At 36.3% G+C, this 27,312-nt stretch overlaps 4 protein-coding genes and 3 non-coding genes across 10 annotated transcripts; 3 read left to right on the top strand and 4 right to left on the bottom strand.

The window, feature by feature from the left end:
• The first annotated feature begins 644 nt into the window (after positions 1–644).
• LOC126616477 (protein DETOXIFICATION 35-like) lies at positions 645–6,475 on the top strand. Of its 2 annotated transcripts, XM_050284544.1 has the most exons (12): positions 645–689; positions 932–1,295; positions 1,597–2,222; positions 2,433–2,489; positions 2,586–2,824; positions 2,962–3,080; positions 3,177–3,263; positions 3,367–3,409; positions 4,664–4,737; positions 5,272–5,328; positions 5,432–5,674; positions 5,791–5,906. In XM_050284544.1, the coding sequence occupies exons 2-11, from the start codon at positions 993–995 to the stop codon at positions 5,645–5,647; spliced, it is 1,821 nt and encodes a 606-aa protein (XP_050140501.1). In that variant the 5' UTR covers positions 645–689; positions 932–992; the 3' UTR covers positions 5,648–5,674; positions 5,791–5,906. The 2 variants fall into 2 exon arrangements, with proteins under 2 accessions (XP_050140501.1, XP_050140511.1); XM_050284554.1 differs by lacking the exons at positions 645–689; positions 3,367–3,409; positions 4,664–4,737; ... (1 more) ...; positions 5,432–5,674; positions 5,791–5,906 and adding an exon at positions 6,228–6,475 and having other exon boundaries at positions 725–1,295.
• Positions 6,476–15,096: 8,621 nt separating this feature from the next.
• Positions 15,097–18,988, top strand: LOC126616406 (protein DETOXIFICATION 35-like). The gene is made up of 7 exons (XM_050284462.1): positions 15,097–15,513; positions 16,866–17,491; positions 17,602–17,658; positions 17,769–18,007; positions 18,206–18,324; positions 18,467–18,553; positions 18,701–18,988. The coding sequence occupies exons 1-7, from the start codon at positions 15,250–15,252 to the stop codon at positions 18,779–18,781; spliced, it is 1,473 nt and encodes a 490-aa protein (XP_050140419.1). The 5' UTR covers positions 15,097–15,249; the 3' UTR covers positions 18,782–18,988.
• Positions 18,989–20,059: 1,071 nt separating this feature from the next.
• TRNAL-CAA (transfer RNA leucine (anticodon CAA)) lies at positions 20,060–20,143 on the top strand. The gene has a single exon. It is a non-coding gene; the product is annotated as a tRNA-Leu (tRNA).
• Positions 20,144–20,278: 135 nt separating this feature from the next.
• Positions 20,279–23,426, bottom strand: LOC126616368 (ATP-dependent helicase BRM-like). 3 transcript variants are annotated; one of them, XM_050284430.1, is made up of 5 exons: positions 23,264–23,426; positions 22,290–22,848; positions 21,939–22,199; positions 21,419–21,673; positions 20,279–21,120 (listed from the first exon to the last, which is right to left on the bottom strand). In XM_050284430.1, exons 2-5 carry the CDS (start codon positions 22,686–22,688, stop codon positions 21,010–21,012), a joined length of 1,026 nt encoding a protein of 341 aa, XP_050140387.1. In that variant the 5' UTR covers positions 22,689–22,848; positions 23,264–23,426; the 3' UTR covers positions 20,279–21,009. The 3 variants fall into 3 exon arrangements, with proteins under 3 accessions (XP_050140387.1, XP_050140394.1, XP_050140382.1); XM_050284437.1 differs by having other exon boundaries at positions 22,290–22,727; XM_050284425.1 differs by lacking the exon at positions 23,264–23,426 and having other exon boundaries at positions 22,290–23,028.
• Positions 23,427–24,236: 810 nt separating this feature from the next.
• On the bottom strand, positions 24,237–27,312 carry LOC126616389 (rRNA 2'-O-methyltransferase fibrillarin 2-like). Its single transcript, XM_050284445.1, has 7 exons — positions 27,164–27,312; positions 26,382–26,701; positions 26,084–26,179; positions 25,911–25,988; positions 25,644–25,820; positions 24,764–24,832; positions 24,237–24,635 (listed from the first exon to the last, which is right to left on the bottom strand). Exons 1-7 carry the CDS (start codon positions 27,177–27,179, stop codon positions 24,456–24,458), a joined length of 936 nt encoding a protein of 311 aa, XP_050140402.1. The 5' UTR covers positions 27,180–27,312; the 3' UTR covers positions 24,237–24,455.
• LOC126634138 (small nucleolar RNA snoR60) lies at positions 25,073–25,145 on the bottom strand. The gene has a single exon (XR_007627213.1). It is a non-coding gene; the product is annotated as a small nucleolar RNA snoR60 (small nucleolar RNA).
• Positions 25,407–25,479, bottom strand: LOC126634132 (small nucleolar RNA snoR60). The gene has a single exon (XR_007627210.1). It is a non-coding gene; the product is annotated as a small nucleolar RNA snoR60 (small nucleolar RNA).

The following is a 27,312-nucleotide window of genomic DNA, read 5'->3' as shown; positions in this document are numbered from 1 at the left end:
ATGCTGATTATATGTGTAGTCTATTTTGAGGGATTTTCATCATTAAGTGACTTTGATCTCTACTATTACAGTGAGTGAGAAATGAAAGTGAAGCTGCTGCAATGGTTAAAAGCAGAGATGAAAAATTTAGAATATGGTTGTATTTGTTTAGTTCAATTCTCTTTGTAAAAAATTGAGATATCATATAATTGTAAATAATTGAATAGTGTTATTACTTTGGTAATTAGGAATAAAAAAAGATTCCTTGATTTAGTAAGTGTTTCTGAAATGATATGTGATTGTACAATGATTCCATAACTCCCTATAGATGTTTCCTAAATACTGCCAAATGCTATGGATAGTACAAGAATGCAATAAAAGCTATGACAACATTTGAAAAATGCTATTGTAAACTTTTCATAGCATTTTGGAATTGCTATAGTAAATTTTGTCATTGCATTTTTTTAAATATTATCAAGTGGGATTATAACATTTTTAAAATGCTACAGATGTTATTTTATAGCATTTAATAAATACTATAAAAAAAACATTTCATAGCATTTTTCTATAACAATTGAAAAATGCTATAGAAAGTTTTATTCTTTCTATAGCATGGCCTAGTATAGCATTAGAGAAAATGCTTTGCAACACTTTCTGTAACATTTCTGGGCTGCTATAGAAAGTGAGACATTTCTGGGCTGCTATAGAAAGTGAGTAATCCCTGTGTGTGTGACTTTTTAACACCCTGAAGAGCGGAACGATAAAGAAAAGCATTGGTAACTAGAAATTGTTAGAAAGTCAATGTAATTAGATAGGAAGGAGTTATATGATTGATTTGTATTTGTTACTTTCCTTTGTTGCATTTCTAGTCTTCTTGTTGTACAAGGAAAGCTATTTATATTTTACATTCTGTCGATGAAAGATTTATTCTGACCAAATATGTTATTTACAGAACACATTTACAAACTAAGGTACCAAATCTCTCAAACTCAAATCTCAAACCTAATTAACAAATGGAGGAGCCGCTGCTTCACACAGCTGCTGCCGGCGCCGATGAGTTGAGCAATAGACCTCCTCTTTATGAAGGCGGGAACGAAGACTACGCACCGGTGAGGAGCTTTGATGCGTTCCAGCGTATGTTTTGGATAGAGACGGTAAAGCTGTGGCAAATAGGCGTTTCGTCAGTGATCACTATCATCTGTATGTATGGGACTAACGCAGTCATCCTGCTCTTTGCCGGTCATCTCGGAACTATCCAGCTCTCCGCCATCTCGATTTCTCTGGCTGTCATTTCCACATTCACTGATGGATTGATGGTACTTAATCTCCTTCCCTTTGTAATTCCCCTTCTCTCAAACACGCGATATTTGACATATTATATTGTTAGACTGTTTGTTAGAACTTATCGTAATAATTAGGTAGCTTTTGTTGAAACACATGGTACAAAAAACGTTGACGTATTTGAAACTTCCCAATGACTAAAATCTAACAATGAAAATAGTACTATATCGTATACATGTGATTTTATTGAAAATAGTACTATACCATGTATGTGATATTGTCAAATTATCAATGTACCGAATACAAAAAACTTATTTGTCTGAAATGAAATTTTAGCTTGGGATGGGGAGTGCCCTGGAGACATTGTGTGGACAGGCGTTTGGCGCTGGACAGGTTCATATGCTTGGGATCTACCTGCAACGATCATGGATAATTCTATTTGTAACCACCCTCTTCCTTTTGCCGGTTTACATCTTCGCCGTGCCGATTTTAAAGTGGCTAGGCCAAGAAGATGACATAGCGAACCTAGCCGGAAAATTCACACTCCAAATAATCCCTCAAATATTCTCACTTGCCATATATTTCCCAGCTCAGAAGTTCCTCCAAGCTCAGAGAAAAGTAAAGGTGCTGGCATGGATTGCATTTTTAGGTCTGGTTATACACATTGGAATGCTAGGGCTTTTCATGTATGAGTTTGATTGGGGCACATTGGGCGCAGCTGTGTCATTTAACATTACAAGATGGGGGATGGCAATTGCTCAAGTTGTGTATATTATGGGTTGGTGCAAAGAGGGTTGGACTGGATTTTCATGGCTCGCTTTCAAGGACATTTGGGAATTTGTAAGACTTTCTCTTGCCTCCGCAGTCATGCTCTGCCTTGAGATTTGGTACATGATGAGTATACTAATTCTCACCGGCAGTCTTTCTAATGCAGTTATAGCCATTGGTTCTCTTTCTATTTGGTAATTAATATTTTAAATTTTTTAGTTAACTACCTATACTCTTTTCATAAATAGATGTTACTTAACTGCACAGGGTAATAATGCATATTGCTATGTGTGAAAGTTAAAACACATGACAATGCACGTATCTAGTGCAGGTAAGTTCTCTTTTTATGGTATATGATAGCTTTTGATTTCTAATAGCATTCTTTCTTTTTTGGGTCTCCACAGCATGAACATCAATGGGTGGGAAGCAATGTTGTTCGTTGGAATAAATATTTCAATAAGGCACGTAATGCATTAGACTATTAGTTTTCTGATATTTATCTTGCACTTGTCATTGATTATTTACAGTGTCTATAATAACTTTATCTTCTTCTGCAGTGTTCGTGTCTCTAATGAACTTGGGTCAGGACGTCCCAGAGCAACAAAATACTCTATCTATGTGACAGTATTTCAATCACTATTGATCGGAATTCTTTTCATGATTATTGTCTTAATGACTAGAGATGATTTCGCTGTGCTTTTCACAAGTGACCAGGAGTTGCAACAAGCGGTTGCTAAGTTGGCATACCTTCTCGGTATAACTATGGTGCTCAACAGTGTCCAACTAGTAATATCAGGTATCTCGTTATGCATGTTATATATACTATATAATAACCAAAATGGATCATCATGCACATAAAATCTATGATATATGTGTTGCATGTGCGCATGCAAGCATATTTTGATGCATTTGTTGACTTGCTTGTTCTTGAAGGTGTTGCAATTGGAGGTGGATGGCAGACAATGGTTGCCTATCTAAACTTGGGTTGTTACTACATTTTTGGAATTCCTCTTGGATACCTTCTTTGCCATGTTGCAAATTGGGGAGTCATGGTAAATAAATATTATTTTTCTTCTTTCAATGATGTCTAAGATAATTTGGCAACTCCCACAACGAGTACTTGATGAGTTATTTGATTAATATTGTAGGGACTATGGGGAGGCATGATATGTGGAACTGCTCTCCAAACCATACTTCTGCTAATTATATTTTACAAAACTAATTGGAACAAAGAGGTAATTAATCAATTCTTTATTTCAAATCTCTTCAACTTTGGTTTCTGCATTGCATTGTATATCCTGAAGTTCCTTATTGATTGGAATCGTAATTAAATTGCAGGTGGAGCAAGCAAAAAATCGCGTCCATAAGTGGGGTGGGCAAGACATCAAAACCGAGAGTGGAGCTAAACGTATATGATCTTCATTACAAAGACAAATACCCCGAGGGATTGTTTTTTTTTTGTGGTCAATAAATATCCCCACTGGATTATATTAATAAGAGAAAATTGTAGTAATGGTCTCAATTAGAGTAATAGTCCCTCAACTAAAAATCAGGGACCATTGATCCCTTAACTCATCAAAATATGCACCTATGATCATTTCCGTCAACTCCATTAGAACTTTCTTCAAAATGAGTTACTTGTCACCCACGTGAGGTTGACTCAAGAGGCAAATATGGAAAACCAAATGAGAAAAACTATAGCAATGGTCCATCGACTTTAACCCAATCAGAGAAATTGTCCCTCAACTTTAACACAATTGGAGCAATGATCCCTTAACTTTAATCCTTCTAATTTTGACGAAATTATGTTGTGACGAGTTAAGGAATCAATGGTTATAGATTTTTAGTTAAGGGTTTATTCCACTGGTTGAGTTAAAGTTGAGCGACCATTTCTACAATTTTCTTTTTCATTGAAAATTAGATATTTTAGGATCTAGAGGAAGGCACAGTATATAGACAGTTATGCTTGTAGGACCTGCTGAAATATTTAGGTATCGATTTCACTACTCTTTCAAATTCAGACCACACGTTGTGAAATTTTTGTACTAACACTACGCTTCAAACACTCGGAGCCAAAAATAGACAGGTGCTTTATGCAGTAGCTTGATGCTCTCGGCGGTAAAGTTATTTTATGTAAATTGCTTTTGTGACTTGATTGGCCGTCTCCCCATCTGATTTAGCTTTATCTTTGTTGCTTAGGCTTTGTGGAAGTGGGCGTAGTCATGTTGGTTTGGATGGATGTGTTCTCTTATACTCAGTGCAAACCGTTTTATACAACTTAAATTAGTTTAATGTAGAATATTGTTTGTAAAAACAAAAAAATTAGTTAAATAAAATCATAGATATTAAAACAAAAATCACGTGAGAGAATAACCCCACAACTCCAAATATAACTTGTTGGAGCTAAGCATCAGCGGTAGTAACCCCTTTGAATCTCTCAATGGAAACACCATTGCTGAAAATCAATGCAGAGGCGGCAGCAGCTGCTGATTATGCTCCAGTGAGGAGCTTTGGGGAGGCTATGGAGGTCTCTAGGAAAGAGGCTGTGAAGCTCTGGAGAATTGCAGCTCCGGTGGCCTACACTTCTCTTTTTCAATACCTGATTCAGTCCACATAACCACCGTCTTTGTCGGTCATCTCGGAGATGTCGAGCTCTCTGCTGTCTCTCTCTCCCTCAGTGTCATTTTCATCATCCCTTTTGGTTTCCTGGTAAGCACAGTACACACAATTAACCTTTTACGGTCAGTTTGGTGTCGGTCTGGTTATATTTTCAATTATAATTTTGTAACCGGTTTTATTGCTGCTTATTTACGTTGTTGCTGTCTATGATGCATGGACACGGGGGAAGACCAACGTATCCCATATCTGACACGCTGGGATACGGATACGTGGGGATTACAAACAAATGGAGGATAGAAAACAGTAACCCACCTCTTCTTCTCTCTAATCTGCCGTTCCCAACCCCCAAAACCAAAGGCATAACCAAATGCCTTAATATAAACAAAAGGAACAAACATCATAATTTCCACTCATGTGGCCACATCATAAAGGAAAACCTCCTAATGATGTTCCCACATCATTATGTCCTTCATTCTTTTGGTTTGTTTAATAGCCGAAAGGAGAGTTGGCTTGTTGTCCACTTGGCCACTAATTTGGCCACTATCCAACATTATTAGAATACCTTGTAAACGACTTAAACGAGTGACAAGAGGTGCTCATTGCTTCATTTTTCTTTTCTTTCAGCATGAATTTTTGGAATTGGGAAGTTATGTTGTTGCTTGGAATAAATGCTGCTATAAGGTAAATACATGCTGCTATGTTATTTGTCAAGTAATGTGCTTTCCATTTTTTCTGGTGTTTCTAATTAGTATCACATTGTTAATGATCTACCATCTGCACATAGCACACGAGTCTCGAACGAACTTGGGATGGGGCGCCCGAGAGCAGCCAAATACTCCGTCTGCGTTGCAGTCTTGCAAGTTCTCATCGTCGGGGTTTTAGCCATGGTTGCTATCTTCATAAGCAGAGACTACAGTGCCATGATTTTCACCAGCAGTGGAGAGATGCAGCTCGCCGTTGCTCGTTTAGCATACCTTCTTGGTGTAACCATGCTTCTTAATTACCAGTGCTACACAAGTCTTAACAGGTATAATCACTTCAACAAGTTTTAACCTTCCAATGAGTCTCCCTAATTAGCTAATTAGTCTCCTTAATTAACTTAATTTGTAGCCCTAATTGGTAATCATTTTTTTTTTTTGGTAGGAGTTGCTATTGGCTGTGGATGGCAAGTGATGGTGGCTTATATAAATTTTGGTAGTTATTTGGTTGGGCTCCCGTTAGCCATCTTTCTTGGCTTCAAAGCAAATCTTGGAGCTGTGGTAATAAGCAATCCTACCCTTATTTAATTATTTTCATTTCAGTCTAATTAATTACTCTTTGGTTTTCAATCTAATTTTATGTGCTGCATAGGGACTTTGGGGTGGGATGATGAGTGGAAATGCTCTTCAGATCTTCTTCCTGCTGATTCTGACTTGTAGAATTAACTGGGACAGAGAGGTACTCATCAGTATATAACGATATTCTATCATACTCTAATTTATCTAGAAGGGATACGAACTCGGATGGAATGAGACTAACACACTACCCTAACCAACTAAACTATTTCAAATTCGTAACTGAATTTCTTATTTATAATGCAGGTGGAGCAAACAACAAAGCGCATAAAGACGTGGGGAAGCCAAGAAATAAAAACTGACAAGATATATAAAAATATATCATGAAATTAGCATAGATCCTTGATGCACATTGCTGCATAAAATGAAAGAAAACTCGTGCTTTTGTATCTCTTTCGTATCTGTATATTTAGGGTATGTGCCAATGTTTAATGTACTTCTTCAACATTCAATTCTTATTATGGTCGAAGTTGAGGCGTTCTGCCTTCAGTCCATCATCTAGTCTGACCAAAAAGAACAAAAAGGTCACGATGAGGCGGCCAACAGTTTACGAACTGAGACCTCCATCTTCATTTCTGAGAGGCCAATCCTTCTTCTAAGTTACAAATCTGTTTTTTATCCGAGTTCTCCTGCTTACATTATTTCATTGACCATAACCCGTTCACCTTGAAGACCTTATGCAGTTACCAATACAACGAGAAACTATGTACTTTACTACCCCCAAGGACATTGTGTAGGTTTTGATGTGTTTTAAAGCTTTTTGATAAGATCCTAGAGGTGATTCAACGAGCCACTACTACTCAAATTTATAACTTAATTGCATGCACATAACAACAGGTGTGAGATCTTAAACAAATGATTTCGATGCCTTTAGCAGTGGAATCGTTCATTATATTCTTCAACACCTTTTGATCCCTAATTACAACAATACTACAGCTCGTGTAGGATTTATGACTCAAGGGTGAGAAAATAATAGACGTAGGGTCACAATTTCAGATCATGTGTTTGATTCAAGAATTTGAAGTCATGTGTTTGATTCCCTCGTGAACAGTGGCTATTGTGTTTCGCAAAAGACGAACTCTGTTTCTTATGACTATTGGCTTTGGCAGAAGTGGTTACAACGAATTATAACATTCATTAATAAGTTGGGCCAAAAGAGTACAGGGTAGGCCGTTGTATAACTAACATTACAACGAATTATAACATTCATTAATAAGTTGGGCCAAAAGAGTACAAGGTAGGACGTTGTATAACTAACGAGAAATTGTAAGGAGGTTTTCAAAGTGAAACTTTTTATGGACTAGTCATCTCATAGTGTAAAGTTAATTTATAAAATAGGGTTAAACTCTGTTTACTATCCTCATGTTTCGTGGTTTTCAACATTTAGTACATCAAGTTTTTTTCGTTCCAGAGTCATACCTAAAATGTTAATTTTGGGACAGTCTCATACATCCGTTAGTCAAACTGTTAATTCTCCCGTTAAGTGATGACGTGGCGCCAATCTGGACAATAACTGGACAACACATGTCATTAAAAGTATTAAAATAGTTAATTAAATAAAAGTTAAAAAAAAAACATCCCTTCTCCCCCCCCTCCCCCAACCCAAAAAAAAAGAAAAGAAGAAGAAGAAGAAAAAAAAAAAGCCGAATCTGCAATCCAGAAGAAGAAAAATAACAACAGCCCAAACCCAGTTCGTCCCCCCCCCCCCAGCGACCCACCTACCTTCTTCTTCTGGGTTGGGGGTGCGTGGGAAGAAGGGATGAGTTTTTTTTTCTTCTTCTTTTTCTGGGTTGCAGATTCTTTTTTTTTTCCTTCTTCTTCTTCTGGGTTTGGGGGGGGGGAGAGGAGAAGGGATGGTTTTTTTTTAACTTTTATTTAATTAATTATTTTAATATTTTTAATGACGCGTGGCATCCAATCATTGTCCATATGGGCGCCACGTCATCACTTAACGGGAGAATTAACAGTTTGACTAACGGATGTATGAGACTGTCTTAAAATTAACACTTTAGGTATGACTCTGGGACAAAAAAAACTTGATGTACTAAATGTTGAAAACCACGAAACATAAGAGTAGTAAACAGAGTTTAACCCTATAAAATATTATGTCAAAACATGAAATGTAGAAAGTATATGGATAGTCCCACTTTTAAGAGAGTCTTTTTAGAATTTCTCATAACAATATTACTCAGCCCAAACTTTTAAAACAATGTTTCTAATGATGGTCCACGAAAGAAAGTGGTAGATTGCTAGTTGGATAAAAAAAATTCTCTTCAATCTATTGTGTTTTAGGTTCAAACAATCCTTCTTTAAAAAAAATAATAATAAAAATAAAAAAAATAAAAACCCTCGGCGGTACGACATAACAGAATAGAGATTTTCCTTTCGGAATCTGAAAGGCAATGGCTTTACCAGTCTACTCTGTGATTTTATACTCTCCATGTGTTTAAAATAAAATTCATCTAATTATCTTGAGTAATAATATTGCGTATAATTTCAAAAGTAATGTGAGGAAAACAAAAAAAAAAATTATGGCGCTTACAAATATAGTTGTGAAAGATGACGTCCTGAATAAGATCAAATGGAAGTTCATTCCACACCATCGCACCACCAACTTCGCTAAACAATGGTTAGTGTAATTGATTCAAATTAATAAACAGAGGAGACGTGGAGAACTAAGCACCAATGATACTACCAACCTTGTTTTTCCTTTTTCCCAGTGAAAATCTACTAAGTCGATCGAAGACTCGAAGGTAATGCTGGCAGATTCTTGTGTAATTATAAAACCTACGTACATGGACCATTCACAACTGGTACAAAGAGTGACTGCGTTGCATTGTACTCATGCTTTTGTATCGGTATATTTTAGGGGTGGGCACTTGGAACCGAAAACCGAAATCGAAACACGAATCGAATCAAACCGCACCGAACGGTTTGGTTTTGCGATTTTGAAACGGTTTCGGTTTCGAAACCGAACCGCGGCAAAGAAAACGGTTTGGTTTCGGTTTTGGGTTTTCAAAACCGCACCGAAACCGAAACCACACCATATAATAAAATTAATAAATAAATGTTATATTTTAAATTTTTAATTAGTTCAACTAGGTTACTAGACTATCATTATCATCTAGTTTTGCACTTCGACTCTTGAAGGTTGAAACACATCTTCATCTCCTTAACTCATCTTCTTAAAACTCATCTTCGGTGCAGTTTTGTTGCAATTTTTTGCTCCAGTTTTGGTGCAGATTTTCTGCAGTTTTGGTGCAGATTTGGTGCAGCTTTGCTGAGTTTTTTGTTGCAGTTTTGGTGCTGTTTTCTGTTGTTTTGCTGCATTTTTTATGCAGTTTTGGTGCTGTTTTTTGCTGCATTTTTTTTGCAGTTTTGCCACTGTTTTTTGCTGCATTGTTGCTGTTTTTGTTGCAATTTTGCTGCATATTCATTAATTAATATATGAGGAAAATAAGACCATCTTATGCATAAATAGGTGTATATTTTAAATTGTACATTTTTTTCTCAAAAATCAAACCGAAACCGTTTAAAACCGCACCGAACCGAACCAAACGGTTTGGTTTCATTTCGGTTTTGGCTTCAAAACCGCACCACACCGCAAAAAGTTTTGGTTTCGGTTGTGGTTTCACTCGAAACCGCACCGAACCGCACCGCGCCCACCTCTAGTATATTTTGGGCAGAGTGAGGCTTTATGTGCCAATGTTTTATGTACTTCTTCAACATTCACTTCTCATTGTGGTCAAAGTTGAGGCTTTCTGCCTCCACTCCCTCATTTAGTCCGACCAAAAAGAACGAAAAGGTCACGATGAGACGGCACACAGATTCCGAGCTAAGACATCTGTCTCCATTTCTCGAGAGCCAATCCCTTTCTTTAGGTCAACTCTATTTTTCATCCGACTTAGCTTACCTTGTTTCGTTGATCCCAAGTCGTTCACCTTGAAGACATTATGCGGTTACCAGTACTACGAGAAACTATGAACTTTCCCACAATAACAAAATCTTCTTGTTTGTTTCTTGACTCCTGAGTGTGTAAAATCCACTAGCACTATGCGTATTGGGCTGAATCTTGAACAAACATGGTCCAAAGAATCTATGCGGCTACTACTAATTTAATTTATAATTTAATTGCATGCACATGACAATGGGTGTAAAATCTTCTATTTATTTTTTATTTTTATTTTTTATAACGATCTTCACCAAAAGGTTTCGATTCTATTGGCAGCGGAAATGTTCATTATGTTCTTTCCTTTTGCCTCCTAATTACAACAATATTACAGCCCGTGCAGGATCTGACTCAAAGGGTGAGAAAATAACAGATGTAGGGTCACAATATCAGAATGTAGATTTCACAAAGTGGACCCAAAAATCAAAATAACTTTTCAGGGAAAACAAAATAACGGTGTCATTATTAAAATTGAGATATTGAAGCAACAATAAAAATTTGAAAGAAAACCAATCTTATTTTGAGTCGAGGGTGATTTTGAGGGTTTTATTTTATCGATACTTTTTATTCTTTGCAGTAAGGAGTTTATAGTTTAAGCAAGGTTTTAAAAGACGTTAGGCGCTAGTCGGGCAACGGACTGGGACCTAGCGTTTAGGTGGACCAGACAGATTTAAGTAAATTTATTATATATATTGTAAAAACAAGTGCATATTTCTACTTAAAAAACACGTAATTGTATACATAAATTGCAAAATAAAATGACATATAAGTTATAAAGTATTAGAATATATTGAAAATATGAGAGCAAGTATATAATAAGTATTCAACAAGTCTCTTACATTTATTAAAAAAATAAAATGCAAAATGAAAGTTGTCGATTTTCTATCTAAGTGAGAGTTGAGACCTAAACGATGCCTAGGCAGGTTTAGGCGGGCTAGGTGGTAGACGAGGAGGACGCCTATGCGAGTCTAGGCGAACTTTCTTAATTTTCAAATGCCTAGGAACTAATCGGGGCGGTGGCCAGCCACCTAGCGCTTAGGCCTAGGCAGGGTCTAGACGGCATTAGGGAAGAATTTTTAGAACAGTGAGTTTAGTAGTACATATTTATTCATAAATTTGAAGTCAAGTGTTCGATTACCTTCTGAACAACGACTATTATGTTTCGCGGAAATCGAATTTTATTTCTTATGACTATTGGCATTGGCAGTAATGGCTACAACAAATTCTAACATAAGTTGGTCCAAAAGAGTACGTTGGTTGTATAACAATATTCCTTAATTTTCTGGAATAAAATCATCCATTAATGGCTAGGAATTCTCAAGTTGTTCAGCTCAAAATTTTAAAACAATGTTTCCAACGATGAGAGACGGAGGCAAATGGTAGATGGCTCTGTTGGATAAAAAATTCTTTTCAATTCACTTCGTCTCAGGTTCAAACAATTCTCTTTTTTTAATGTAGCTTAGAGTATGTTATAATATCACTTGTAATAAAAAATAAACAGAAATACATATTATAGCGCTAGGTGTAGCTGATTCAAATTAAGAAGGAATGATTAAGCATTATAACCCATATGTCAATCAGCAAATATCTTATACTTTGATACGAAGACGATACATTAAACTGAAACTCATACAAATATAATCGTGAAAAATGACGTCCTGAATAAAATATCAAACGGAACTTCATTCAACACCATCACACCACACAACTTAGCTAAACAATGGTTGGCGTAACTGATTCAAATTAATAACTTAATAACCAGTATCTGTCAGCAAATAAACAGTGTTTTAGCAGGGGAGGCGTGGACTAGTAAGCACCGATGATACTACCAACCTTGTCCTCCCTTTTTTACCTCTGAAACTCCACCGAGTCGAAGACCGAAGGTAATGCTAGCGATCTTGTGCAAATTATAAAACCAACCTACGTATACGTGGACCATTCACAACTGGTACAAAGAGTAACTACGTTGCATCGCATCGCATCATGGATTGTGATGGTATTGGTAGTCCAATTTATTCCTAACAGTCCATTCTTTGAGATGAAAACTTGAAGTCTTACGAACGATTGGTAGGTAGGGGGAGTACGTAGGGCGTGAGCTCACGCTATTTTTTTTTTTTTTTTAATATAAGTGAAAGATAATACACAAATGACAATAACTTTATGGTTCACTTACTACATTAGGTGATTGTGTGATGGATTATTCGACTCAAATATTTGTGGTCGACATTGGTTTGAGTTTTTATGTTTTATTATCGAGAGTGTGAAGATTCGAACTTGAAAACTCTTCTAATATTAAGATCATGAGTACCATGAGATGAAAAATTAGTTGGTCTGAAGGTTAATTCATGATTAGTCAAAATCTAATGACGATTACCAAGAAGGAATATTGTTATGTGACATATTTAGGTCATGAGACGTGCCTGATTAGTTTCAAGTTTTAGCTCTTTAGGCCACAATCATATTATATGGTAAGTGATGTAATTTTACTTGGGATTATTTTTTCAACCCAAAAATTGACTTGGTGGAGCTAATGTCTCACAAATTATATATGGAAACTAATTTGTGAGTACTTGTCGCATGCACTAATAAGAAGTTAACCACATGTCAACGTTACCCATGCATGACCAATTAAGATGGAGAAAAATGAACACCAGTAACCGTAAGAGGTTTTTAGTGTGCCAAAAACATAGACGCTTACATCAAATGTTATAAATATAAGGGTTGAATACTTGTATTATAACACTTGACGTACCGAACGGTGTTCCTATCACATTGAAACTTTTCTCCATTAACCAAATTATAAATTAAATAGTATATGACATGGTCTGCGGAGACCTAACCCATTGAAACATTAGGTAGCTGATTAATTTGATTAAATCTCCATTTGTTTTACAAACGATAACATTAGTGGGTTATGTTGTCGAATTTTACAAGGAAGGGGGTTATTAGGCATGCCAACATAAAAAATCTGCACATAAAACTTGATTAGATAGCTTCGATAGATTATACTAGTATATGCCCACACACAAAGTGTGTGTGAAATTTTTTATTTTTATTTTAAAAATTGAATGAGAGAGAAAGAGAGTGAGAGAGAAGGTGGGAGTTGGGAGAGAGGGAGTGAGGTGATGCTTAAATTAAAAACAGAAAAAAATTTTAAACTTTTTTGTTGTGATAGAACACTAAATAGTCTTTCACCCTCTTTTAGTTGACAACTAGAGTTCTATTAATATATATATATATATGAAAAGGGAAGGGATCCCCAGTTTTCAAAAAAAATGAGGACATCCTCTTTACCGTTAGATTTGACTTTAATGAAATTCTGTGATTGAGATTCTGTAGCCTGTGATTTAATTTCAGCCACATAATTTCATTAAAGTCAAATTCAATGGTCAAGAGGGTGTCCGTATTTTTTTGAAAAATAGGAATCCCTTCCCTTAAAGGGCATGTGTATATATATATATATATATACACATACATGTATGTGTGTGTATACATGTACGTGTGTGTATGTATATATTTTGAAAAATAGGGATCTCTTCCCTTAAAGGGCCTGTATATATATATATATATATACATGTATGTGTGTGTATATATATTTATATGTATGTATGTTTTACATTCACCAAGAGATATTTTTATCTTTAATTATTTTAAACGAAATCTCAGTAGTTTAGATTTTGGGAGGCTCTGTATATAGATAAACGAAATCTCAGTAGTTTAGATTTGGGGAGGCTCTGTATATAGATAAAGCAAACGTATCTCGAAGTATTGGATTTAAGCAATATCTTATCTGATGGTATAATAATATAACAATAGTAACAATAAAAATTTAGGATAAATGTTAAGGACATTTTCTCATAGTGAGACTCTATATGATTTCTTTGTCACTTCACAATTTAACGTTAATTATCATGTTAATATTTTATAAAATATTATACTAAAAACATAAAATGGCAAACAATATGATTCTAATAATCAATAAAAATTCATTAAACAACATAAAATGGCTAACATTATAAAATATTACATTCATGTAGATAATATCGTTTGTTAAAAAAAAATATTAATAAATAAAAATTTGTCAATTACAATTGAATGAATGTAAACATAATAATTATCTAGGAGTGCAATACGAGAGCACATGTTTTTGTTATGGTAAATTGTAATTAGGAAAAATTAGTATCCGATCATTAGTTCTTACTGTTTATTAACTAAGACCTTATTAGTTATCAAATTTTGATTTAAGTCTCTAGCATTAATGTAATAATGAATTTACATGTTTATTATATAATTTTTTAATATAAAAATTAGTAATTAATTTAGGGTTTAATACTCACACCTCTATTAAACTTCTAATTAATTTTCAATTCAAACATTTCCAAAATAATAAAAAATTAAATTAAATTAAGTTTGTACCTATTAGTTTATATATATATATATATATATATATATATATATATATATATATATATATATAAAGATTCTCAATTTTTAATCTTAAATGTACCCATTCATATAATTTTTCAGTTTTTTTAATCTTAAATGTACCCATTCTCAAATATATCAATTTGTTATATGTAAAATGTACCCTAATTTTTTAATCCAAGTTTAAACTTATATGGGTACATTCTTTTTCGTTGATTTGAGAATGTATCCATGTTTTGGTACAATAACCTTTTTTGTTAATTTTGGTTAATGTACCCATACATATATGTACACACACACAATATAATAGAGAGTATAATTTATATTTTATTATTTTTAATCCCATAAATTATGGGTTTTATTTAAAATCTCATTAATATAAACAATTACAAATTTCAATTTTTAATTTTTAATTTAAAAAATATAGTAACTTACATTATTACATTAATGTTAGGAACCTCAATCAAAAACTAAAAACTAACAAGGTTTTGATCAAAGAATATTGATAGCTAGGGACCGCATCCAAAGTATAAGTAAAAAAATACTTATAAAAACAACTTATCTCTATTTATATAATAACATAAAGCGTTTCATTGAAAAATATCTCTATCTAGAAGAACAAAAAAATTGTTTCACATTTTTTCCAAAGAAAAAAGTTGTTGTAGTGTCAAAGTAAAGAGTAAAAGTCAAAACCAGAGCAACATGTAAAGCGTGCAGCTCTCAAGTTTATAAAAGTAACACAGAAACCTCAAAACTTTGCACTTCCATTTTCCACTACCAAACCTAAACCAAACCAAAAGCCAAAAAACACAAAACAGCCATCTTCTCCGGTGGGCAGCCACCTCCAAATTCTTCAGGGCCGCACACGCGTCCCTGCAACAACCACATACGCAAATGGAGACGCCACTGCTTCACGGAGTGAAAGACGGCGAGTTCCATGACTACGAGCCGGTGAGGAGCTTCAAGGATGCTCGGTCGGTGGCGTGGACTGAAACCAAGAAGCTGTGGAAGATTGCAGGGCCCATCGCCTTCACTATCATCTGCAACTATGGAACCAACACTGCTTCCACCATGTTTGTCGGCCATCTCGGAAACCTAGAGCTCTCCGCCGTCTCCATCTCTCTCTCCGTCATCAGCACCTTCTCATTCGGTTTCATGGTAATTTCCTTTTCATAATTTTCAGTTTTCATTTATATATTAATTAATTTTAAATTCGGTATTCGATTCTAAATTAATTTAATTGACGGGGAGAAACATTAATTAACTTGGATGTAGAAGACCGTAAACTCAGGTCTGCGCTTATTTTTTCGCATTTCGGAAACATCCAATGCGGGTGTCGTTTTATGTTTTTAAACTTTTATTTCAGAAAAAAAAAAGAAAAAAAAATAGATAATCTTTAGATTTATGATATATTTTTATATGTGTTTCTCTGGTTGAAATTTCTAGCTGCCCGTGTTTTTTTCTGTTTAATTTTAACTTGACCCTTTGCTTTTGCATTTTTCTGCATTACTTTTCTTCTTTTCTTAAATACTGTTAGGTACGTTGTTTCTTTTTCAATGTCACAATTATTTAATCATTATCTAGTAATAATTTTATCATATATTAAATATAAAACATAGTTTCCCTAGTATTTTTCATATATATTTTGTTGGTATTTCTTACTTAAATTTTAAGTATCTCGTATTCTTTTCACAGTTGAGAAAATCTAGTAAAAGATGAAAGGTTGTGTGCGTGAGAGTGAGAGGAAAATATATGATACAAAACTGGGTAAATCAATTTCTTTGAAAAAATATAATTCAACGGTTTTATATTTAAATATCATAAAACTAGTTAAATTATTTTTTAATATGTAAATTTAATTAAAAGGGTAATCTTGTTCATTTCCGTGAAACAAGAAAATGAAAGTGATAACGTTCAAGAGATTAAAATTATAGACAATTAATGACATGATAGTTAATGATTGGTTTGATAAACGTGTCCATTTTTTATTGTTAACACATCATTTAGTTTGTATATTTTATCTACAAATTTAGTCTCACTAGTATTACGAAAAATAAAATAAAATAAAATAAATCATAACGACAAAAAGTGTAAATTCATCCAATTATGAAACCTTAGGGTACAGTTACTTTTGTTTTTTGCTATTATTGGTACTGCCCTTTTAGTTTTGGAGTTCCCAGTGCTTTTGGTTTGGCCTTTTTTTTTCTCACCTTTTTTCACGCCCCCCTCTGTAAATTGAGGCACCTTCTTTTTATCATTACCAAAAAAAGAAAGAAAATGTAGTCGTTCTTCCCTTCTCATATCTTATCATGTCATTGCACTGTTGTTTCTAACTGCGTAAACAAAAGTGATTGTCGCACGAGAAATATAAACAAGGAGAGGAGTGCGAAACAAAAAAACGGAAGTGTGAAAATCACTACTCAGAAAAAGCTTCATTATGCATCAAGCGTAATTGCAAAATGTTTACATGTTCACACCGGCTAATGCATATTATGTACAAATATTTGTAGCTTGGCATGGGGAGTGCATTAGAGACGCTTTGTGGCCAAGCTTTCGGGGCCGGACGTGTGCACATGCTCGGCGTTTACATGCAAAGATCATGGATCATTCTGTTCACGAGCTGTGTTATACTCACGCCACTCTATGTCTTCTCCGGCCCGATTTTAAAGCTTCTTGGGCAGGAAGATGACGTGGCTAATCTTGCCGGATCATTCACTAGATATTGCATACCGCAGTTGTTCTCACTTGCCTTCAACTTCCCTGCCCAGAAGTTCCTTCAGTCTCAAAGCAAAGTTCTCGTGCTTATGTGGATTGGATTCATCGCGCTTGTTGTACACATTGGATGGCTTTTTCTATTCGTTTACGTGTTCGATTGGGGTATATATGGTATAGGCATTGCGTTTAGCTTGACAGGTTGGGAAACTGTGATTGCTCAAAATATTTACATAATGAACTGGTGCAAGGAAGGGTGGACAGGGTTTTCTTGGTTGGCGTTCAAAGACATATGGGCGTTTGTCCGGCTATCACTTGAGTCGGCCGTGATGCTTTGCCTGGAGATTTGGTATATGATGAGTATAACTCTTGTTACAGGCCACCTTAATAATGCCGTGCTTGCTATTGATTCGCTCACTATTTGGTAAGGCCACAACTCGCCCTCGTCAGTTTTTACCAAGGGTTTTCGTTCATTTCTCCACTCGAATTCTGATACTTTATTCAGTTTTTTTACTTGATCAATTGATGTTTCAGCTTAAATTTCAACGGTTTGGAAGCAATGTTGTTCATTGGCATCAATGCTGCTATAAGGTAAGTGCCCAAGATTCATATGTGCAATCTTGTAACACAAGAAACACTTTTGAGGCATTAATTAAAGATGTCCTGGACCTGATTTTAATTTTTGTTTCGCGCATTTTCAGTGTTCGAGTCTCCAACGAACTTGGATTGGGACGTCCAAGAACAGCTAAATATGCAGTCTACGTGACGGTTGGTCAGTCTCTGCTCTTCGGAATCATTTGCATGATTCTGATCTTGATAACCAAAGACTACTTTGCTGTCCTGTTCACAACCAGCAAGGAATTGCAACATTCTGTTTCCAATCTAGCAGTTCTTCTCGGAGTGACTATGATTCTCAATAGCGTCCAACCAGTTATTTCGGGTAACAATTGAGTTACTTAGAACCTGTTTGATAACCATTTTAGTCTTCAGTTTTTAGTTTGACAAAAAAAATTAAGAATTGAAAACGAAATGGTTATCATACGGTCTCTTAGCCTTTTTCAGCAGTCCACCATGTATGTTCAACTCCATCTCTGACCCCTTCCCCTTGTAATCTTTTATTCCGGATTCGTGCTTTCAGGTGTTGCCATCGGAGGCGGATGGCAGGGACTGGTGGCTTATATAAACTTGGGTTCTTACTACATCTTCGGGCTTCCACTCGGTATCGTTCTTGGCTATGTAGCAGATTGGGGAGTGAAGGTAAAACATTTTGGTTTCAATTCCACTGCTAAATGTTGTAATCTGATCGGTTCTTTAGCCATTCGAACCTTAGCTAGCTCGGGTTTTTTTTCCCTCGAATGTCTTCGACAATCATAGTCCCAAAATCTGTTCACCATTGTAGGGAATTTGGGGAGGCATGATATGCGGGACTGCTCTTCAAACATTGATGCTTGTGATTATACTTTACAGAACCAACTGGACTAAGGAGGTAAGTTAAATTCTCTCGTAGGCATCTATACCAAGTCCGTGTTGTGAGATTTCTACCCGGAAGGGTTAAAAGCGCTTTCTAACACCGCTTCTAGATTGTAGAAGCGTTTTTCTAGAAAAGCACCTGAATCGTAACTTTTCGTGGCAGGTTGAACAAACAACGGACCGGATGAAGAAGTGGGCCGGGCAGAACTACGGCGACGAGAAGATAGATGGTGTTAGTGTATAAAGAAATTCAGATCATGGTTTCTCCTGAGCACCTAAAATCTCCTAATTAAGCACCCTTGCTTACTTGTAACTTTTTGCGTTGGAATTTTTAAACCAAACTTGGTAACTCTCTAGGCAGGAAATTACCTGCCAGAGGAAAATATGTTTTTTACTTGCCAATTGTGAGTTCAATAAGTTAATCTGAATTCCCATAAAATTTTAAGGGTTCTGTTTTTTTGTCTTTCCATCATCAATATTATCTATATACTAAACCTGAGAAATAGTCGTATCTAAAAGTTAACATCATTTGAAGATATTTCGAGTACCTAAGTGAATAGCAGATTAAAAAGAACGTGTATTTTGAAAAAGCGATATACTAAACTACTCTATAGTATACGACAAGAAAGTTCAAATTTCAAAGGTGGGTACAAGGCGACGAACACATTACCGTGTTATATGATAGAATAGTAGTAATTATAGCATCAATGCACCAAAACTCTACTGTAAATAATTGAAAGAGTGATGAGAGGAAATTGACTACAAAAATCTAGCTTTCAGCTGTCTATTTGTAACTGAATAATTGCAGCTACTATACAGAAAAATCCAAAAATTTTTGTCGGTTCTGTCGATAAATCCAAGCTTCAAAAAGCAATCTGACCACAAATGTAAGAGACTTTTTTCTTTTTTTGGAAACAAAAATGAAAAAGACGAATATGCTCATATGGTAAATAAAATGAGTAAATTAGTTAAAAAAAAACATACTTCAAGAGCTTAATTGGAAAAATTCGACCAAAAAAAGAGCTTAACTGGAAAAAAAATATTCCTTCGGTTATTCACTAGTTATGTTCTTATTAATTTTAGTTGCACTATTCTTTTGATACCCTTCTCCCATTAGAAAATACGGAGGTTTTTTTCCGTATGTGAAATGTTCTTAAACTTCTTTCATTGCATCTCTACATACATGTTTGTCTTACTTTCTTTTTTTTTTCTTCTTAACCTTGTGTTGTTGCAAGATTTGTTGTGTAGGTTTATACTATTAGGTTCGACTTTAGAGGGAATAGGTTTCCTGTCCCCCCTCTTTCCTTGAATTTTTATTGTTTTCGTTTCTAAAAGAGTAAGGTTTATGTCCCCTTCTCTTTTTCATGTATTTCTTATCTTCATTTTTTATATTATAAGGGATTCGGTTTATTTCCTCCTAATTAGATGTAACTTTTTTTTTCATTAATCATCAAAATTCGGTTATCTAGGTTTTCTAAAATCACATTAGGTTAAATTATTGTTAAGTTCAGCTAACAGCAAGGTCAGGATGGCCGAGTGGTCTAAGGCGCCAGACTCAAGTTCTGGTCCTCTAACGAGGGCGTGGGTTCAAATCCCACTTCTGACATTTCTTTTTCTTATCATTTTATGTATTTACTTCTCTTTTATCATTTTATTTTTCCCTTTTTTTGGCTTTGTGAGTGAAGGTTTCAAATTCTACCACTCTTCACTTTTATCAAACAAAAATAAAAGGGTTGTCGACTTTACGAATATCAAAATGTAATTGTTTTAAGCATGTGAACGAGAGTACAATAATGAGTTAGGATTAAGATAAGTTCAGTTTCAATTTACTAAAAATAGAACGGCAGTGGGAACAAGTCAAAGTGAACGAATTCGTAAGATAAATGTGGACCACCCTGTCTTGTTCTTGCATTCTTGGCGCCAACGTACATGCAGTAGCTCGTTGTCTTCTAGAACATGGAGGCATCTGACATGGTCTATGCAAGTTCCTTGGTGCAAAATTCGAACCCTTCAAACCCAATCAATTAGTAGTCGACGTTAAGAACACGTCGGCTTTGATTGGTTTTACGTAACGAACAATCGATTTAAGACTGCAAATCTTTGTAGTTTCTGAGTGAAAAGTACGTTGATTTCTGTATCGAACAAGCTTGAAATGTTTGACAACTGATTTGTCTTTCTCCTAGCAATTATCAGTCAGTCTGTTTTGACTCAACTAACAATCAGTGTTGACCCAGCTAACATTCTAAGTAAACACCCCCCAGTCCCCACCCCACAGGCCTCCTTGATGCCGTACAGTGCAAGAAACCTAGGTCGGAACAACAGCTGCGGTAGGAGATCTCGCACATGAATAAAAGAAAGGGTTAGTGATTTTCACTCTCGTTTTGTCATTGTTTGCTTTGTCCTTGTTTCTGTCAGTTGATTGCCCTTTCACCAGGCCCGGCTCTCTCCGCACAGAGTTGACAAGGATCCTAGCTAGGCAAGATTTTGAACTTGGTTTTGCAGCTGATGGAAATCTGTATCCGGGAACATTCTCTTCATGATGTCGAAAAACAACACTTCCGACTTTCTGCACTTCATTCGTATCTGCAGTTAAAACAAGGGAACTTTAACGAAAAGCTCTCGGTACTGTTCACTTTAACGAAAAATCATATTTTTACACTAAAAAGTCAATCTTGATATTATTCACTTTACCCTTTATTTTATCCTTATCGTTAAAACTCAAAGTTTTCAAGGCATTTTCATTAATTTTCCTTTAAAACAATCGTGTATGCTTCTCAGTACAAGTTTCGGTTTCTAACCCTGTGTTTTTATTCTTATCATTTGGATTAATTTAAGAGCAGAGATTCAAAGGGAAAACTGAGAAAAGAGAAGTAAATGTTACCGGGGAATAGAGCGGATACTGATCTGCTACACATTTAAACGTTAACTGGACATCCGCCGCAAAATCAAGAACTCCATAGTAGTCTCTTTGATCCAGCCGTTGATAAATTTTTTGAAAATTCAGGATATCAGTTCCGGATACATTCATCCTGTGAGCGGAGCTCACGATCTGCCTCCATGCGCTCAACGAAAAAGGCATGATTTCGTGGCCTTTTTCGTCTATCAGTCTCTTGATCATGTTAAGTGCCTCCTGGCACTGCAAAGCATATATTCAAAACATAATAGTCTCACTAATTACATTTCATTTTTCACTTCTTCCAAACAATCTTACTTCCGGAAGTATGATGTAGATGCAAATAAGGCTTAAACCGAAAATGAACAATAATCGATTTCTAACAAGAACGAAAACACAAGAGACTATTTATGGAGGCTGTTACAAAGAAATGGAGTTGTAGAGCTTCAAAACAATCCATTTAAAGAGAGATTCAAGAAGAATTAGCCCTCCAGCCAAATCAACATACCTTCGTTTGTATAGTGTGAGACATCCTTGCCCCGGAGGAAGCAGGCCTGTTTGTGTTTAGAACGCTGCGTTCTGCAGAATATTCAACAGCAACAGTTGCAGCACCCGTCACATTTCCTAATGCTCTATTCAAACTCAGAGGATTTGGTATAACACCGTCATTTTGGCCGCCTTCACAGTAAAGTAACCGCTTTCCAGATTGTTGATAGTCCCTGCGAGAGTCATGTTGGACAGGCATTTGTCTTTCCCCTAAGTCGCAGGACTGACAGAAACAGAAGAAGGTATATTAGAAAACTTATAACATATCGATTCATTGACAGAGTTTAATGTCCGAATGTGGATCATCACTGACATTCACATTCAAATCTGTTTGCCAGCCTGTAATCTTTACAGCATTTGCTCTCCTCCTGCTAACCACTTCCCTTCTCTGTCCAACCAGCATATCCTCCGTATTCCCATTCAAACCAGGTAGCTTGTCTGTAAAGTTTCCAACATTCTTACGCCTTTTCCTGCCACGCATGTGTGCTTCCCTACCTTCTGCAGACAGCAGATCACCCATAGTATCGTGCAAAGACAAGTTACTTGATAAGCAGGAGGAGCCAGAATCTCCAATATAAAAGGGGGTATCGAAGATTGGCCCGTTTGTTTCTCTAGGTGCATTGAGGTCAATTTGTTCTGCTCCCGCAGGGGCTTCAAGTAGAATCTGCAATGTAGCAAAGGTATCCCGAAGGGATTGCAAATCTCTATCCATCTCAGTCGGTAAGAACTAGGTGGTACTGTGCCCCCGAGACTGAAACAGCAAGAAAGTAAAACCATACACAAATTCATACAAGATATTCAAAAAGTGGGTTCAGTTATCGACTTGGACAAACCATGCCTGAGCGTGAGGTAAAATCAAGCAATAAAAGTTCCTAGATTCACAGGGATATAGAATAGCACGTAAGTTACGATACATAACTCGTAAGAGAGAAAAGTAGTACCCAAAAACAAATTTCCGGATACTCTTTCAAGATTTTCGAGGAAGTAGGGGCGGAACTCTAGCTACAAACTCGTTTTCATCATCAATTTTCTAAATATGATTTACCAAGAACGAACTCACCCATCAAATTACTCTCTTAAATGCCGGAATCTGGCTGTCAAACCTATCGGCCTCCTGCCCTTGCAGGTGAGGCGAAACTCAAAAAGGCATCGCATATCATGTAAGTTAATCGGATCATTCAGACACCATAATCGAATGACCAGCTCAATGAAAAATCTAATGTATTCATTTTGTAATTAATATCAGACTGATAAGGTAGATAAAAACTCGTAAATTTCTTTACTCACCTCAAATGACTTGAGAATTCGACCTCTTCATCGATTCAAATTCAGTAGGAGTTTGAGATCCATTCTCGATTCATGTCCAGGACTTAAAAACTCAATTGATCAACAGATCGAAAAGCTCTTGTGGGTTGTTCGACACTATAGTGATGACTGCTCAAAGCTCTCAATATGCTTCAGTTCAGTCTCAACACACAATATTCCACCCCCCCCCCCCTTTACAAGATGCCCTATGTACTCAACAGATTGAAGCTTAGCTTGTATTCACCCTTTCAACGAGTACTCGACATCTACTAACGCACACGACATCTTGCAGATTCTTTCCATGCTTTATTTGGTTATGACGTTATTATTTGTCCAGGTAAACAAACTAAATGTCGTCTAGCCAACGGGACAGACTATCCCAACCGTAGGAGCAGCTTAAACGGGTACAAAATGTTTTCCCGTCAAGATAAAATGTAATAAAGACGGTGAATATATCCAACACGAACGGATAACTGTTCGGAAAAAATAAGAGGGGGATCGAAAAAATAAGAGGGGGATCGGGTGGAGACACAGTGCAATAGTTTGTTTCGCAGTACAGACAACAAAACTGATCATGTCATGCTATGAACGGAGGTAAAGCATTCGAAAGAACGCTCAAGAAAGAGGCTTGGAAAGCAGACCTGGCATCCCTACGAGTATGCAGCCGGAGCAACAGCCGCAGAAAGAGCTGAGAAAGCTGACCTGGCATCCCTACAAGCATGCAACCGGAGCAACAGCCGCAGTGACGCGATTGCGGGAAACCCTGCAGTTGCAGTTGCAATCTGCAAGGGTTTAACCTTCACGTCGTATAAACTCATTTGAATCGAATGCCAACCAGAGCTTTGCTTCGAGGTCGACTCGATTTCACAATTAGGTGTACTTGTTCTGCTCTGTTCAAGTTTTTTTTTTTTCTCTTCAACAATTGTGAACTTTAAAAGTAATGAAATGCACTAAATAATCAAACGAAATTAAACTCTTATATAAAAACTAAAATGTCTACAACGTTTCACCGGTTCAGAACTACTACATAGAAGGACAATTTCTAGAACTTCTAACCAGTAACCGGGTAAAATAAAAGGGAAGAACACCGTCACGTTTACATTTCTAAAACTTATAACTAGATCATTCTTCCTCCTCAAGAAAGGCAGATCATGGATAGGATGCTGGACAACTTCTAGGCGTCACCAGCTTTCGACTTCTTTGGCATACGATAGCCTCCAACCACGCAAGCATGGTCGCGCTCAAAAGGTTCAAGTGTGACTTGTTCTGCAGGCTTAAACTGCTCTGCCTGAAGCTTCTTGACCTCTGATTGGAACACTGCTTCCGCAGGTGATGTTGAATCAATGCAGTTGGCCTGAAAAACAGATTTTAGTTACCAAACCATGAGCGGGCCAAAAGGAAAATTTCCAACCATCTAATTTACGCCACAAGCAAAAGGGACCTCATGTCTTATAAGGTCTACCCTAAATTCTGAAAACAAACCTTGATTGAGATAACGAAGTGGCCTCCAGCTTTCAGAAAATATGATGCATTCAATGCAACAATCCTAGCCTGCAGAGGTAATTTGACAGAGTGAACATGATTCAGAAGCAATTAACATTTGAGAGGTTAATTATGGCCATGCCTTCAAGGACTTCTGCCAAATACACCAACGCCAACACAGTCGGAAACATTGGTATTAAGGCTACCAGCAACACCAGAGAATGAAAGAGTAGAGGAGAAAAGGGGAGAGGTGAGGTGAAATCATTAGGAAAAAAAAAAAAACTGAATTACAAAAATCAAATATGTAGGAGCATCAGAAACTCGGTCTTTGCATCACCCATAATTGTCTTGAAGGGGAATCCGAGTTGTTCGTCACATGCTCAATATATTGCAGGAAGGAAAAAAACTTTTAGAAATACAATTATGAAAAATGACACTACAGATAAAATTAGGGAAAAAAAAACCAAATTATAACATCTAAAAGTTTTATTGCACAAAAAAATATCCAGTATAGAGAACCAGAATCAGAATGAGTACAACAAAAGACGTTAGAACTTGAAAGAATGAAAAGCATAAACAAATACTAACAGAATTTACAGAACAAGAGAAAATAACGAGTTTGATTTCAATACAGAACAATGTACGCATCAGAAACTCGAGTTCACATCATTCATGCTGTCGTGAAGGGGAATCCGAGTATATCTCATCATATGCGAAAGAATATAAGAAAATGACAAAGTGGTTATGATTTTCAAATAACACAAATTCAAACTCGGGTAATCGCTTTGAAAATCTTGATATTTAATAACCCATAAGAAAAAGACTATAGGCAAAAAAGAGATTCTTTTACTAGCAAAGACATGAAGGGCAAGAAACAAACCTGATCAGGTTGTGCAACATCAGAGAATATCACATCAACCATGCCAACAAGCATACGGTATTTAGCTGGATGCCTGGCATCTTCAATAATGGGTATGACATTTGTGCGCTTCTTCGCCATATTTACCAAGTCTCTGCCACTTCTATGAGAGAACTCAACTGCATAGACAACTCCAGTCTACAAAAACAACAGGCAGTTTAGTTCTAAGAACCTATGGTCGGAGGGAAATAAAGAGCTTGAAGAACCAATATCAGAAAGAACACTTACAGGACCAACAATGTCAGACACATGAGAGACTGTTGTACCAGAAGCAGCCCCGAGGTAGAGAACTTTAGCACCAGGTTTCTACATTAAACACACAGAAACAAAGAGATATAAACAATCAAAGATGGACAACAAAGATCAAACAAAAAGCAATAAAACATGAAATCAAGACTTACAATCCATATATTATCAACGCCACCGAGAATGGCTGCAGCCAACTTGGAACGGAAAGGGTTCCAAATTCTATATTCAACCTTTGTTCCATCCTCATTCTGAAAGAAGGAAAACACATTTAGAAGGTGACTATTGACTATATTCACAAACCACAATAATATGAAATACAATAAACATCACAAGCAATTAGTCTAGATACTTAATTAAACGGATACTTTTGAAGGTACAAACGCTTAAATCCTTGTTTAAGCGGATACAGAGCAGATATTATAATAAGTTCAGCAAATGGACGAAACACACCTGAACAGAAATCCTTTTCTCATTGTAGACAGCTTCACCGGGAACAAGATTCTTGGTAACAAGAGCATCTTCCTTACCCTTACCAATGAAAACACCTTCGTGTCTGTGAGGCTCAACCACAACTTTGTTACCACCCTTCATTCCACCTCTCCCACCACGTCCTCTTCCACGACCGCCTCCACGATCACTACGTCCACCACGGGGCTTAAAGCCACTACCACCTCTGTCAAAGCCTCTACCCCCACCACCACCAGACCTACCTCCACTTCTTCCACCTCTGTCACCTCTGCCACCCCTGAATCCACCACTACCGCCACGACCTGCACAAAACACAACAACTTCTAAGGACTCCTTCCAAATCTAACAAGAATCTTAAACACAAAAAGTAAAACCACATAGAAAGTACCCATCAAATCTACGCAGAACAGTAAAGCACTGAAATTTCAAAAGATTTTTCGAAATCAAATTAACCAAAACACAAATTACTTTAACTTCTGCTAAAACATCTAAACAACAACAACCTTAAACACAAAGTAAAAACAACACAGAAACTGCGCATAAAAACGAAGGTAAATACTAAAGAAATAAACTTTCATGCGATTTTGTCGGAAAAAAAATAAACCCAAGATCAAAAATCGACAATTTTTTCAGCAGAAAATAAAGAACAAAAAATCAGAATATCCAGATATCCGAAAACCCAAATAAAAATGCATACTTTCATACAAATTATAAAGAAACAAACGATAAATATCAATAGGGGTTAATCTCTTTTTCCCCATTACCTCGAGGAGGAGCCATCGCTGCAAGTGTAGAGAGAGCTGCGGGAAGGAACCTGGTTGCTAGGGTTTATCAGAAAATTTGAGAGAGGCGCAGTGAGCTTCCGAGAGAGCCTGAAGGCTCTTTTATAACGTCTGCGTTTTAGGGTTTAGGG

Source organism: Malus sylvestris, chromosome 1 (genome assembly GCF_916048215.2).
Source record: "Malus sylvestris chromosome 1, drMalSylv7.2, whole genome shotgun sequence".
Lineage (NCBI taxonomy): Eukaryota > Viridiplantae > Streptophyta > Magnoliopsida > Rosales > Rosaceae > Malus > Malus sylvestris.
The sequence above is the reverse complement of the archived record's forward strand: the minus strand, read 5'-3'. Positions and strand labels throughout refer to the sequence as shown.